Source organism: Malaclemys terrapin, chromosome 10 (assembly GCF_027887155.1).
Source record: "Malaclemys terrapin pileata isolate rMalTer1 chromosome 10, rMalTer1.hap1, whole genome shotgun sequence".
In the NCBI taxonomy this organism is placed as follows: domain Eukaryota; kingdom Metazoa; phylum Chordata; order Testudines; family Emydidae; genus Malaclemys; species Malaclemys terrapin.
The window spans coordinates 39454849-39469304 of NC_071514.1; the positions used below are offsets into that span (position 1 = coordinate 39454849).

A 14456-nucleotide genomic window follows, 5' to 3' on the forward strand; every position below is an offset into this window, starting at 1 on the left:
GGGCAGCGTTAGAGGTGTGTCCACGGACAGATCCAGCAGCGTGGTGAACTAGTTTTGACGTGACCACACTGGAGCTATCAAAATTAGCTACACTTTGTCCTGTCGGCCCTTGAGGACTTTGTGGATGAGAGGGAATGGTGGGAATGCATACAGCAGGCACCCTTTCAGGGAAAGGAGGAAGGCGTCTGCAAGCGAGCCCTGGCAGTGATTCAGGAAGGAGCAGAACTGCTGACATTTCCTGTTGTGTTGTGTCGCAAACAAGTCTACCTGGGGAGAGCCCCATCTTTGGAAAACACTGATGGGGAAATCCGGGCAAAGAGACCACTTGTGGCTGTGAAAGGACCTGCAGAGGTGGTTGGCCAGTTTGTTCTGTGAACCTGGAAGGTACGAGGCCTCCAATTGTATTGAGTGGGCAATGCAAAATTCCCACAGGTTGAGGGCTTTCTGACCCGCGGGAGAGGAGCAAGCACCGCCCTGTTTGTTTATACAACACATGGCTGTGGTGTTGTCTGTCGATACTGACACACATCTGCCCTGAAGATGGGTTTGAAATATCTGGCAAGCAAGGCACACTGCACACAGCTCCTTGATGCTGATGTGCAGCAAAAGTTCTGCCTAGGACCATAGACCTTGAGTCCTGAGGTCGCCTAAGTGTGCTCTCCATCCCATCACCAATGTATCTGATACTAGTGACAGCATCACTTGAGGTTTGGAGAAGGGTATTCCCGCACATACTGTTTGTGGGTCGAGCCACCACTGGAGGGACTCGAGAACCTGAAGGGTAAGAATGACCAGTATGTCCAGGTGGTCTCGGTTCGGCCTATAGACCAGGGCCAGCCAAGCCTGCAGGGGACGAAGCCGCAGTCTGGCATGCTGTACCACTTACGCACAAGCAGCCATAGGTCCAAGTCATTTTAGGCAATTCCGCACCGTCATGGCTGGGAATCTGCTGAGATTGTTTACGATGGCGCTCATGGTAAGGAAACAAGCTTCCAGAAGAAAAGCCCTGGCCTGGGTGGAGTTTAGGGTGCCGATAAACTATCCTCTGAGTGGGGTTATAGTTGACTTTGCCAACTTTGTTCAGAATGAGGTCAAGCTTGAGGAACATCATGCGCACCAGGCTCATATGGTTCTCCATTTGGGCCCGAGATTGTCCCTTGATTAGCCAGTCGTCCAGGCAGGGAAATACCTGCACCTGCTGCTTCCGTAGGAAGGCCGCCATGACTGCCATGCACGTGGTGAACACCTGAGGGGCCACCAAAAGGCTGAAAGGGAAGACTGAACTGATGGTGGATGTTGTTTACCACAAATTGAAATCTTATGTGGGACAGAATTATGGAGACCTGAAGGACACGTCCTTCAAGTCAAGGGCGGCATACCAGTCCCCCAGATCCAGAGAGGGGATGATGGAAGCCAGGGAGACCATGCAGAACTTCAACTTCTTCATGAATCTGTTGAAGTTTTCCAGGTCTAAAATAGGCCTGCGCCCACCCTTGGCCTTGGGAATTAGGAAATATCATGAGTTCATACCCTTGCCCCTAAACTTCAGAGGGACCTCTACCGCCCCGAGAAGTAAGAACGTTTGCACCTCTTGCACTAGAAGTTGCTCGTGAGAAGGGTCCCTAAAGAGTGACAGGGAGGGAAGGTGGGAGGGAAAAGAATTGGAAAGAATATCCCAATTCTATCACGCTCAGGACCTACCGGTCTGAGGTTATTTGGGCCAAAGCACAGTAGAAATGGGATAGATGGTTCACAAAAGGTGGGGAAGGATCTGGGATGTGGACTGGTGTTGCGCCGCTCAGGCATGCCTTTTAAAAAGCCTTCTTAGAAGCTGGAGACTGCCTCGTTGAGCCCTGTCCCTGATTCGAGAAGGACTGCGGAGGCCTTTGCCTATTACTCCTACCCCGTTTCCTGCTATAGTCCCGTCTCTGCTCAGAGGGGTAGAAGCGAGACAGGGGCTGAGGCTTAAAATGCTTCCTCTGTGGGGCTGGCATGTGGAAGTCCAGTGACTAAGGTTTTCCTAGAGACTTTTAGGCTATGAAGCCTAGAGTCCATCTGCTCTGCGAACAGACCCGAGCCGTCAAAGGGCAAGTCTTGAATGGTCTGCTGTACCTCTGGTGGAAGGCCCGAGACCTGCAACCACCAGCTTCAGTGCATAACAATGGCATTGGACATTGTGCAGGTGGCCAAGTCCGCCGTGTCCAACACACCCTTGAAGGAAGTCCTTGCAAACGCCTTATCCTCCTCAATAACAGCTCCAAAGTCAGAAAGGGAGTCTGTTGGAAGGAGCTCCTTAAACTTGGACAGAGGGAGCAGCTGAGCACCGCTTGCTGGTTAGCAATTCGAAGCAGGAGCCCCCCGATGGAATAGACCTTATGGTCAAAGAAGTCCAACTTCTTTGGATTTTGGCATAGGGCCTTACTGCCCTTGCCCTTCCTTGGCGTTGGCCACATCCACTACCAACATGCCCAGTTGAGGGCAGGTGAAGAGGTATTTTTATCGCTTGGAGGGTACAAAGTATTTCCTTTCCACCCCCTTTGCCATGGGAGGAATGGAGGCAGGAGTTTACCAGAGGATCTTTGTGGTATTATGAATGGTCTTGATCAAGGGAAAGGCCACTCTTGACAACCCTTCTGGCATCAGAATATCCATGGGATGTCTTCTGACACGTCCACTGCCTGAAGACCTAGGTTTTGAGATACTCTTCTAAGCAGCTCTTGATGGGCCCTATTGTCCATGGCCGGCAAAGAGGCAGACGCTATTGCCTTGTCTGGAGAGGAAGATGAAGAAGTCCCCATGGGCACAGGTTCCTCCTGACCCTCCAATTCATGAGGTTCCTCCCCCAGCGATGCTGTCTGCAGGGTGGCTGGCATGGTGCCGGGTTGGGTGTCGGGCTCCGGTCCTTTTGGAGGTTCCCTTACCATTGAGGCAGATGGGGGGCTCTACCTGTCTGAGGCAATGGACAGGGACCTGGAGCTCAGCCCCTGGGTTTGATGGTATGCCCGGGGGGTCCAGAACGGCCATTGCATTGGAGCTTGCCATTGAGGAGGCCAGGGCATCATAGGGACGTGGTGTGCCTCCTCCTGCCAGGAACAATAAGAATGGTGCTGGCTCCGCCTGGAGATATAGGACTCCGGCTACAAGGTTGAGTCCAACCTTAGGGACCACGAGGGTGCCAGAGAGCCGTGCCCCGGTGAGAGGGACTGCTGCCGAAGCATGGCCAGTTTGCCCTTGGAGAGAACTGGCCCCTTGTGCAGTGCCAGTTCCAGAAACTGCTGGGCCATCATCTCTATAAGGTCCCTTGTGGCCTCAAATGCGTCCAGGGTACATGGCATGTCCAACTCACGCATCTGGCTCTCCTGCACCGGGGAGTCCAATGGGACCAGACTCAACCGTTCCGCCTGTTTGACCGGCGTCAACGGTGCCAGTTTCGCTTGAGCAGGAGCTGAGTGTCCCAGCATAGGACACACTGCGCGAGCTCCATCGTGCTCCACTGCTCTGTTGGCAAACGCCCCCTCTCAGTTCCTTGCTTCTTCTGCGGCACCGGCAAGCATGACCGGTGCTGAGAGGCCACTGAAGTGGTCTTCAGTGCCGGAGAGTGTTGGTTCTGCGAGTCTCTGGGTGCCGGGTCCTTTGCCAGCACCACGGCATCCCTTACTGAGGCCGGTGTGCGCCGCCTGAAATGCTGGATTTTAGCACCGACACAGGCTGTGCCAGCTGCGGGCGAAGGGCCGACTCCATAAGAAGAAGTTTAAGTCTGAAGTCCCTCTCCTTTTTTGTTCTTGGGTGGAAGCTCCTGCAGATTTCTATACTCTGATGGGCTTCTCCCAAGCACTTTAAGCAGGAGTCGTGAGGATCTTCCCTGGACATAGGCTTTTGACAAAACCCATGGGGTCTGAAGCCTTGAGACCAAGGCATGCCCTGGTTCCCGAAGGGGAGTGGGGGGGGGGGGAGAAGACCTGGGGGGGGGGTAGAAGCCCCCTACAAAGACTTTACTACTAACTAAACTAAAAACTAACAATACTATGCTAATAAAAACTATTTACAAAACAAAGAAAGTGAATGCTAGGGAATCGTTTGCCCGAGGCAAGAGAGAAAGAGAAGCTCCAACAACCGCCACTGGCAGTAAGAAGGAACTGAAGAGGCAACAGGTTGGCAGGGACCTATATACACCGCCATAAAGGCGCCACTCCAGGGGACTACACAGCCAACCTGATGGGTACTGCTAGGGGGAAAACCTTTTGATGACTGTGGATGCAGCGCGCACACACCTGCTTGGAATTGACATGAGCAATCACTTGAAGATAAAGATATTAACATTTAAATGAACTGTAAATATAGTGATATCACTGTCTCAATTTATCTTTGAAGTATACAGCAAATCACTTGCAAATGGTGGGAGATAAGCAATTGCCTTATGATAATCCATGTAGCTAATTACACTGCTCTACAGCCAAAATGCTTCTGAAATAAATGTAGTCAAACTTTACTAATTCTGGGTCACTGAGAACGAAAATGATGCTTAAAATTGTTGATTGGCTCTAGTTTTCAAGATATGTTATTGGGTCAGTATATACGACCCTTGACTTGGGAATGGCGGAGGATAAGTGAGTTATAAAGGGAAGGGATCTCAATTAAAACCAGAAATGACTAAAATACATCTTTGACTGGATCTATGAATAAATCTATGACTGGGTTTGGACAATACTTGCTTTTTAGGCAAAACAATGAATGATGCAATCTGAAGCAGGTATTGCGTCATAGATGATATGAATTGCATCATGTTATTCCTAGAAGTCATGGATGATGCAATCATAACGAAGCTTACATCACTCTGCTGAACAAATTGCCCTATATCAGCTCTAGAAATCATACAGTGTCGTGCTCTCTTATTTGTCAATGTTTGATTTTGCAAAGGGACACATTTCTGTTTAGCCAAAGTGAGCAGAGATGCCTCGTACTTGTGTGAACAGTGCAGATAACTTCTGCTATGTTTGTGGTGAAGTGACTTTTGCGTCACAAAAGCGCAGTATAACCATTATGGTTAAGAAAGCCTATCACCTTTATTTTGGTTGCAAAATTGGAGATCAGGACAAGAGGTGGGCCCCACACATGCTGCAACACTTGTGCAACAAATCTTCACCAGTGGTTGAACAGGAAAAGGAAATCTATGCCTTTTGCAGTGCCAATGATTTGGAGAGAGCCAACAGATCATACCAGCAATTGTTACTTCTGCATGGTGCCTCCAGTTGGGAAAGGTGTGTCAAAGAAGAAAAAATGGGACTGTGCATTACCCAAACATTCCATCAGCTATACACCCAGTACCCCACGGAGAAGGACTGCCGGTTCCTGATGCACCAGAATCATTCTCACTTGAGTCAGACGAGGAAGAGGATGAAACTTCTGGTCCTGAACCATGAATGTCACAGGACCCACATTTTCTCCCATCCTCCTCCTCTGAACCACATCTCATAACACAAGGTGAACTGAATGACCTTGTCAGGGATTTGGAACTACCCAAGAGTAAGGCAGAGCTGTTGGGCTCCAGACTACAGCAGTGGAATCTCCTGGCAGGTGATGTTAGGGTTTCCATGTTCCGTGACCGTCAAAAGAATCTTGTCCCATTCTTCTTCATGGAAGGTGATCTTGTAGCCTGCAACAACATCGATGGTGTGATGGCAGCCCTCAACATCGTTCACGATCCAGATGAGTGGAGACTGTTCATTGATTCATCGAAGACGAGTCTTAAAGCTGTTTTACTGCATAATGGCAATGTTTTGCCATCAATTCCAGTTGGTCATGCAGTCCATATGAAGGAAACCTATGACAACATGAAACAACTTTTGAGGTGCATAAACTATGACCAACCTCATTGGCAGCTTTGTGGTGATTTTAAGGTTACTGCTCTCTTGCTTGCTCTGCAGACTGGATACACAAAGTACTGCTGTTTTCTCTGCGAATGGGATATTCGTGCAAGAGATTCCCACTACATCAAGAAAGACTGGCCACTACGACAGTCATTGGAGCCTGGGAGGAAGAGTGTTCAGCATCCACCACTTGTTGAATCAAGGAAGATTTTGTTACCACTCTTACACATCAAGCTGGGTCTGATGAACAACTTTGTCAAGGCCATTGACAAAACACAAGCAGCTTTCAAGTACCTCCGTGGAAAATTTCCAAGGTTAATTGAAGCTAAGATAAAGGAAGGTGTCTTTGTTGGTCCTCAGATTCGTGAACTTCTTTGAGATGATGCATTTGACCATGCACTGCATGGCAAGGAAAAGACGGCACGGAAAGCCTCCCAGTTAGTGGCAATAAATTTTCTCGGAAACAACAAGGCAGACAACTACAGGTTGTTGGTAGAAAACCTCCTCAAGGCATACAAAAGCCTTGGTTGCAACATGTCACTAAAGATACATTTTTTGCACTCTCATCTAGATTTTTTTCCACCGAACTGCGGAGCAGTGAGCGACGAGCACGGCGAGCGATTTCACCAGGACATTGCAACAATGGAGAAACGCTATCAGGGCAAATGGAGCCCATCAATGCTTGCAGACTATTGCTGGACAGTGACAAGAGATGCTCCATTTAATGAATACAAGAGACAAGCCAAGAAGTGCCGAGTAGACACTGAATAGGACTAAACTATGTACATAATAGTTTTTTGCCCTTTGTTTCATAATAAATTTTATTTATATAACCCTTTTGCTGATTTTTAAAGCGTTACATAAACAGGACAGGTGAAAAATTATCATGTAAAGCAACCATAAACACATGAAAAGACCTAGGTTTACAATTTATGATTAAAACTCTATCTACACACTATACATAGACATAAAATGTAAAAACTTAAATATCTTAGAAACAGTAGCCAATCAGTTGTTTTAATTGTCATATTTGAATTCAGCACATCAAAATACATAATAAATCGCACATTTTATCTCTGAAGCAGACGACTTCTCAAAAATTGTAGACCAGTGTTACCAGTGAGAAAATAGGTTACTTCAAAAGCCTATTGTTCACCCAAGGATGGGTGCTGTCAAGATGCTGCAAAAAAATCTCTATACATGATTAGTTCAAGATCAAAAGTCTTTCATCTCAGATCTTCTTAAGCTTGATTCAGGGGAAGTTTGAGGCGTAAGAAGGAGATCTCCAGTCTCATCTGGACTGCCCAGATATTCAATATTTGGACACTGAGCTATAATCTGACAAACTGATTTTGGAAACAGAGGGTCCTGTGGCATCTTTAAGACTAACAGAAGTATTGGGAGCATAAGCTTTCGTGAAAGCTTATGCTCCCAATACTTCTGTTAGTCTTAAAGGTGCCACAGGACCCTCTGTTGCTTTTTACAGATTCAGACTAACACGGCTACCCCTCTGATACTTGATTTTGGAAAGGACTCTTTGCAACTCTGAAGCTCACCATCTCTACTATAAAACTGACCTAAACACTCTATTTATAGCTGTATGTATAATGATCTTTTAACCAATACTATCTCTGTTTTCTTTTTAAATAAATTTTAGTTTAGTTGACAAGAATTGGCTGTACGCATGTATTTGGGTAACATCTGAAATAGTCATTAACCTGGTAGGTAATGTGTACCATCTGTTGGGACTGGTAGAACTTTTTATATGATGAACAAGATTTTCAGTAAGCCCTACCATATTTGACTTGGTTGTCTGGGTGGGAGCCTAAGGCTGGGTTGCTTTAAGCCTTAAAGTTTAAGGGAACTGTGTTTTTGGGCCTGGGTAACCAGTACAGCATTATAGAAGCTGTTTTGTTGCTGGCTTGGTAAATCTAAATATCAGAATAACCACCAGTTTTGGGGATTCTCTGCCCCATTCTTTACAGTTTGCCCTAACTGAGCAATCTCAGTGTGGCTCCCCTGGGACCCCAGTCACACCCACATTCCCTTAGCTTGCTGGGGCTGGGCAGAGTTTAGGCCCTGTCCCAGGCTCTAGGATGCAGATCTCATGTCCGATATCCCTCTTGGCAGAGGCAATGCCATGGTCTAAATGCCTGCTACCCGCTACTCCCACAACAAAAGCAAGCCCATCTCTTTCCCTTTCTGGCCCTTGTGTCTGAGTCCTGAGTTATGTCCTCTACCAACACCTGGATTCTTTGTTCTGCTGGTGATTTTGCACACTCCACTTCATCAGCCCCCGGAAGAGAAATTTAGTCAAACTGGTTTTCCTGCTCAGGCAACCTCCTTAGCACACCCATTGTCAGGTTAAAGCACAATCGTGAAAGTTAACAACTCCATTTATTAGGTCTAGGAAAGACATGCTATAGTAGTGTCAGCAAATGTTTGCTTCCATATCCACACAGAGGCATTCCATGATAATTTCATATCAACCAGAATTCATAAGTTGTACATACAGATTCCCCATATGGTCATAGTGGTGTATGATACTAAATGAGAAGTCAGTGTTTACGTAGGAAAGCTTGTAGTTCATAAAGACAAAGATCAGTTTATTGCCCTTTCACATTCAAAGTGAGCATGTCCTATATTTTAAGATTGTCTGAAGTTTACTTTATACATGTATTCTTGATGTGCAGTTAACCACAACTTGATGCCATTCAATCTTTACATAAGAGCAATCAATCAACTCTTTAATCATAATTTTGGGGGCTGCTAATTTTCTTCATTTTTCTCCCTCTTTGCCAACCAAGGGGCCAATTGTTGCCAAGTAGGATAGTGATTTCACTTGATTCATTAGATACTGGACCAAAACCAACTAATTTAACACAGGCTGCCAAACAGATGGCATCAACTTTAGGTCACTACTGACCTTGGTTGAAACTGAAATATAGATCTCAGATTCCTAGACTTTAAGGCCAGAAGAGACCATCACGTTCATCTAGTCCAGGGATCTCAAACCCAAATCACCACAAGGGCCACATGAGGACTAGTACATTGGCCCTAGGGCCGCATCACTGACACCTTTTCATACAAAGATACAAAAGCCCCCCACCTCTGTACCCGGCCCTGCCCCCACTCCACCCCTTCCATGAGGCCCCACCCCTGCCCCGCCTCTTCCCTGCCCCCATTCCAACCCCTTCCCCAAATCCCCGCCCCGCCTCTTCTCCGCCTCCTCCCAAGCGCACTGCGTCCCCTTTCCTCCCTCCTAGAAAGTCCTAAGCACCGCCAAACAGCTGTTTGGCAGCAGGAAGCGCTGGGAGGTAGGCGGAGGAGCAGGGACACGGTGCGCTCGGGGAGGGGGGGGCAGGGTGTGGAGACGGGGGGTGAAGGAAGCTATGGCGGGCTGCAGGAAATAACTCCGTGGGCCGCGTGTTTGAGACCCTTGATCTAGTCTGACCTCCTGCACATTGCAGGCCAATAGGCCCATTACCTCTGGCTGAATTACTCAAGTCTTCAAATCTTGATATAAAGACTTCAAGAACAACAAAACATAAAAATCAACAATGGAAAGGTTAAAGAATTTAAGAGTCAGCTGGATACACTTTTCATTGCCTTTGCACTAGCAAACTGCAGTTGCAAGTTGAACCAGGCAGACTACACCTGTGCAAGCTGCTATGCTGACTAGCTATCCTGTTTCAGATACACAGTGTACCACATCGGCATGCAGCACTAATTGCAAACATTACAGTTTCCATCCCCACAGTTCCCAGCACAGTTCCCTGCAGCAGATGCTTAGTGCCTATGCTGTATCTGTTTGCACTGTGCATTATTTTTGGTTTGTTCCAATGGATACTCTGAACAAGGCTGGAATTGAAGCAGGGTCAAATTAGGAAAGAACACATATAGCTTAACTAAAACACCCTAAAATTTAAAAAAAATTGACTTAACACTTTCACTCTACCCCAAGTAACTAAATATGGTCAGCAATTTCAGAATACAACTTGGTTTGACATTAGAGATTTAATTCACTCCTTAGTATCAGTACTGAGAAACACTGACTCCAGGGCAGAGAGTTCTCTTCCATCAATACTTAAGGTATCTCAGTATTTTAGAAAGGGGTCGTAGTCAGATATGGAGTCAAAGATTTAACAACAGGCTCGGAAGCAAATAAACCCATTTACTTCCATATCAAGGACTTATAATTTTGAAGCTATTAGCCATGATCAGGAAATGCATGTTGTCATCTCCCAATTCTATCCCTGAAATCTGATTAGAATCTAAGACAAGTACATTAGAGAATATGTCACCCAGCCATATATACCCTCCCATTCCAGAATAGGTGCTTAGAGGAGAATCCCAGCCTACGATTAAACCAGCTCTCACCTTCTAGACCGTGATCTCCTTGGAAGATCCCTTTGAGGCTGGTATCGCAATCTTCCTTCATATTCTCTGCTGTGAGACCTCCTCCTCTTCCATTTGTGACTCATGTAGGTCTCCTGCTCAGGGGATTGATATCTCTTGCAGTGATGCATCTAGGGACATAAGAAAGGCACTTCAAGTAAAAACTGTCATTTCCTCTATGGGCAAACATTTCTAGTTTCCTACACCCAGGTCCCTACCAACTTCTACAGAGTTCAGGAGCTCCAACGTTCTCTGGAACTAACTGTTCACATTTTACCAACTTCCTGAAAGCCTCTTACAGCTCACTGCATAGTAAGCGAAAAGCATGACAACGTGCCTGAAGAGTTGGAGGAAAGTCCCATAAAAGCCATCACCAGCACTATTAATAATTATAAGTTATAATTTTAAAAAGGCTTCACAAAGCAAGCAATGCATGTAATCAAACCCAAAAAAACATTACAGGGACACCATCAACATAAAAATCACCTTTTTTCTAAAAAGTTGTATAGCCTCTTTTGTTACAAACACCTAAAATTACTGTAACTGAAAGAGGCTAGGAAAAACTTTTCCCTGTATTTTTTTCAAGTTTATTTGCTTTACAATAAACTGTAATCTGTTTCACAGTTTCCTCTGTATACCAGTTAGTTTACCCTGTTTCACAAAAGCAATAGGGATGAGAACACACTGTTAAATGGGAAAAGTGATTGTAAAACTACAGAAATTGGCAGGGAGACTCAGGAGCAGGTGTAGGACTTAACACTATTTAATATAGTCAGTTTTTAAAAAATTAAAATAAAGTGTCCCTTTAATACAAAAGAGCACTGCTGCTCTGTTAAAAAAGATAAATGACACCTAAATAATCAGACACAAAAGGGATGTGGATGGCTCAGAGTATCTGTAAGTAGATACAGAGCCTTTCAACTTCTTGATCGTAGTTAGAATCCAGTCTATATTAATATGGTGTGAAAAAAAAAAAATCAGTACTTCCTAACAGCTTTTCACTGACATGCAAAATGGTGTTCTTGGGGACTGGAGTCCTTATTTGTAGAAAAAAATAGATTTCAACTGTATCTGTTAGGGAATCTTCCACACACACATATTCGAAAGACAAGTGAGATTTAAGAATGCAGTGGCCAGAGTAGAGATTGATTATCCAGCATCCTCTCTCACTGCTTTGCCCTGCTCCAATGCAAAGCAGCCATAAATCCTGGTTTAAATGGCCTCAGGAGGATTCCCTGGCATAAGGAAAGCCTCTAGTGGCATAAAGCAGTCATAGCAGTTCCTACGTGTCTCAGAAAGAGGCCCAGACAACCTGCACAATGACACCCAGCTCCTCAAAAATCCTTGTTGGTACTTCATGTAAGACAGTAGCCTTAAGGCTACTCTAGCTTGGATCAGCCTGGGTGCCAGCTCCAGGCTCAGGGAGCATCTGAGGACAGCTTGGCCAGATCTTCTTTTAAGAAATTAACTATCAATGTTACACTGGGAACTGGAACAAACTATAAGCCTCTTAAAAAGCCACCATCAGATCAATTTAGGGCCAAATTGTAAGTTATAACATTTTACTGTTTTTTAAAAAAACAAGATCAACCATTTCCATGGTTTGTTTTTTTTGTTTTGTTTTTTTTTTTTGTTTGTTTGTTTTTGTTTTTTTAAGAAAAATTCCAGTGAAACAGCTTATTTGGATTTAAACCCTATGGGTAGATTGATTTAATCAAGATGATTTAAGTCATTTTTAAACTTGTTTTGCATTTGTATTTTGTAGTTATTTTCCTAAAGAAAGGTTCATTCAGATCAACTGGTATTACCATGAAAATGAGCTAATTTGCAACCAAATATAAAATGTAGTGTAAAGGCAATACTATTTTTTGCTATCCAGGAGATGTACCATACCTTTTCACCTTTATTTAAGCAATTATATAGTTTAACATACATTTATTCAGATTCTTAATTTCTACACTTTCCTCCTGATTCTGTATATAATTTTAAAAAAAATCACCATTTAATGCATTAAAATTTGATGCCACATTTTGGGTTTATTTACATTATTTTAATAGATCATAATCATTTTAAGCATTACCATGGGTAATAATTTCTAATGTCATTTTAAACATTTTTAAAAGAAAATGTATTTTAACTCAAATCTGATTTAAATAATTTTTAAAAAATTAAAAATAATTTATTTTTATCCTCTCAGTATCCCTTGCAGTATCACAACTCAAACCCCACAGAACTGGATGAATTCATGAGAGCTAGAAAATAAAATTAAGTCTATTTTTTTGGTAGAGAAATGCAAAATGTAGACAGGATAAATGTGGAAAGCCTGTCAGATTTTGAAAGCCCTCAAATCTGGTTAAAAAAAAAATCAAGTTAAAAACAAAAAACAAAGCAGTCATTCCTGGTTTCTCCCTCATCTTGTATGGATTTTCTAGATCTCTTCTGCTGCCTTATTTCTACTTTATCTCCACCTTCTGTCTGAGACACTAAGTGCCATTCTTTTGAGGTGCAGAGCCCTAACCAGGGGTGTCAGTGGTTCCTCCTACCATATTCTACCATCCCATCAGGGTGATCTCACATCTACCTGAAGAGATCTAGATAAAACTTCTGGACCCATCTACTGTTTCTTCAGACAGTAAAAATGGTGACGAGGGAACAATGCAAAACACTACTTCCCTCAAGGTGAGTGTCAGCCTCGTGATTGAGGGACTAAAGTAGAGCCCAGTGTTCAGCCTCTAAGACCACAGGGGAACATTTCCCCTCCCTTCATCCACTTGACTCCCCAATCTGTGTATCCACTTATTCTGCCAGTCCAGCTAGACACAGAAACAAAACATCTCCCAAACCACTCTGTGACAAAGGGGTTTCCAGTTTCTGCTTTAAGAGAACCCAGTCGGAAGCACAGTGTTCCTCAATGCAGTATAAATATTACTTGGTCATTATCTGAGAGTTGCAAAAAAGGACTTTAGTCTCTTTGCATCCTTCATTTGATCATAGTAATGAAGACTTTTAAATGGACATAGCTGACAATCCAAAATTAAAACCCTCCTATCTCACCCAATACAATTATATTATTTCTACAACATCTTCATCAGCAGACTTTCCAAAACCGGGGCTTAGCTGTGAAAACCCTCGTAAATGCCAAACCCCCTCCCATCTCAAAGGAGCCAGAAGAGGAATTGGCTCCAGACACACACCCTACAGCATAAACAAAGCAGGCCCAGAGGCGGGGGACAGGGAAAAGAGGGCGCCCCCGGACCCTCGGAGGGAGAAGGGGATAGCCCGAGCGGCGGAGGACAGGGAAAGGGGGGGCGCCCGAGCGGCGGAGGACAGGGAAGGGGGCGCCCGGGGACCCTCGGGTTATGGGGGGGGTCAGCCCCAGAGGCGGGGGGCAGGGACAGGGGGCGCCCCGGGACCGGGGAGCAGAGGCGGGGAAGCCCGCGGAGGGAGACGCTCAGACCTGGCGCTGGGGACGCGCGTCTCGGCCCTCAGGCCCGTCCCGTGCCCCATCCGGGTCTCTCCCCCTCCCCCACTCCGAGTTCCCGGATGTTGTGGCCCCGCTCGCGCTCCCCGACTCCGGGGGCTGTCGCGGCCGAGCGCCCCGCACTCACCGTCCCGCACCCCCTCAGAGCTGCGCTCGGCGGGTCCGCTCAGGCCCTGCGCCGCCGCCGCTGCTTCCGCTTCCGGCTAGACCTGCGGCGCGAGCGGGCACCCCGCAGCCACCGCCTCCAAGCACGACACGAGCTGCGCGCGCAGCGCCTTCCTGCTGATAACCCGTTACGCCGGCAAGAGCGGCTCCTCAGAGCCCTACCTACGCTCCTGGCTCCTCTAGCCACCCGCTCTATGCTCTTGGAGGACTCCTGTGCGGAAACCCCCCTTCTTTCCAGGGCACGTGGCGGCCGGGAGGGGGCAGGCAGGGGCTTGGCGTACAACAGGGCACCTATGTAGCGTGTCCGCGCATTTGGTTTCCTCGGATAACAGCCATTAATGAATTGTATTTGTTGCCAGCAGGGCCGGCTTTAGGCCAATTCCACCAATTCCCCTGAATCAGGCCCCGCGCCTAAGAGGGCCCCACGCTGAGTGGGGGGCAAGTGGCAGAGAATCCCTTCCCTGGCTAGAGGCGCCTTTTTAATTTTTATTCACCCGACGGCGCTCTGTATCTTTGGCAGCAGGTCCTTCAGTGCCACTGAAGAC

At 46.1% G+C, this 14456-nt stretch overlaps 1 protein-coding gene across 1 annotated transcript in view; it reads right to left on the reverse strand.

Annotated features, from left to right (window-relative positions):
• The window catches only part of CLK3 (CDC like kinase 3), a 32098-nt gene extending 18105 nt beyond the window's left edge, over window positions 1–13993 (reverse strand). The window contains exons 1-2 of the mRNA XM_054042120.1: window positions 13874–13993; window positions 10248–10396 (exon numbers count right to left, since the gene is read on the reverse strand). Of these exons, the coding sequence (XP_053898095.1) occupies window positions 10248–10396 (149 nt within the window). The 5' untranslated portion in view covers window positions 13874–13993. The remainder of the gene's footprint in view (window positions 1–10247; window positions 10397–13873) is intronic.
• Window positions 13994–14456: the final 463 nt, after the last annotated feature.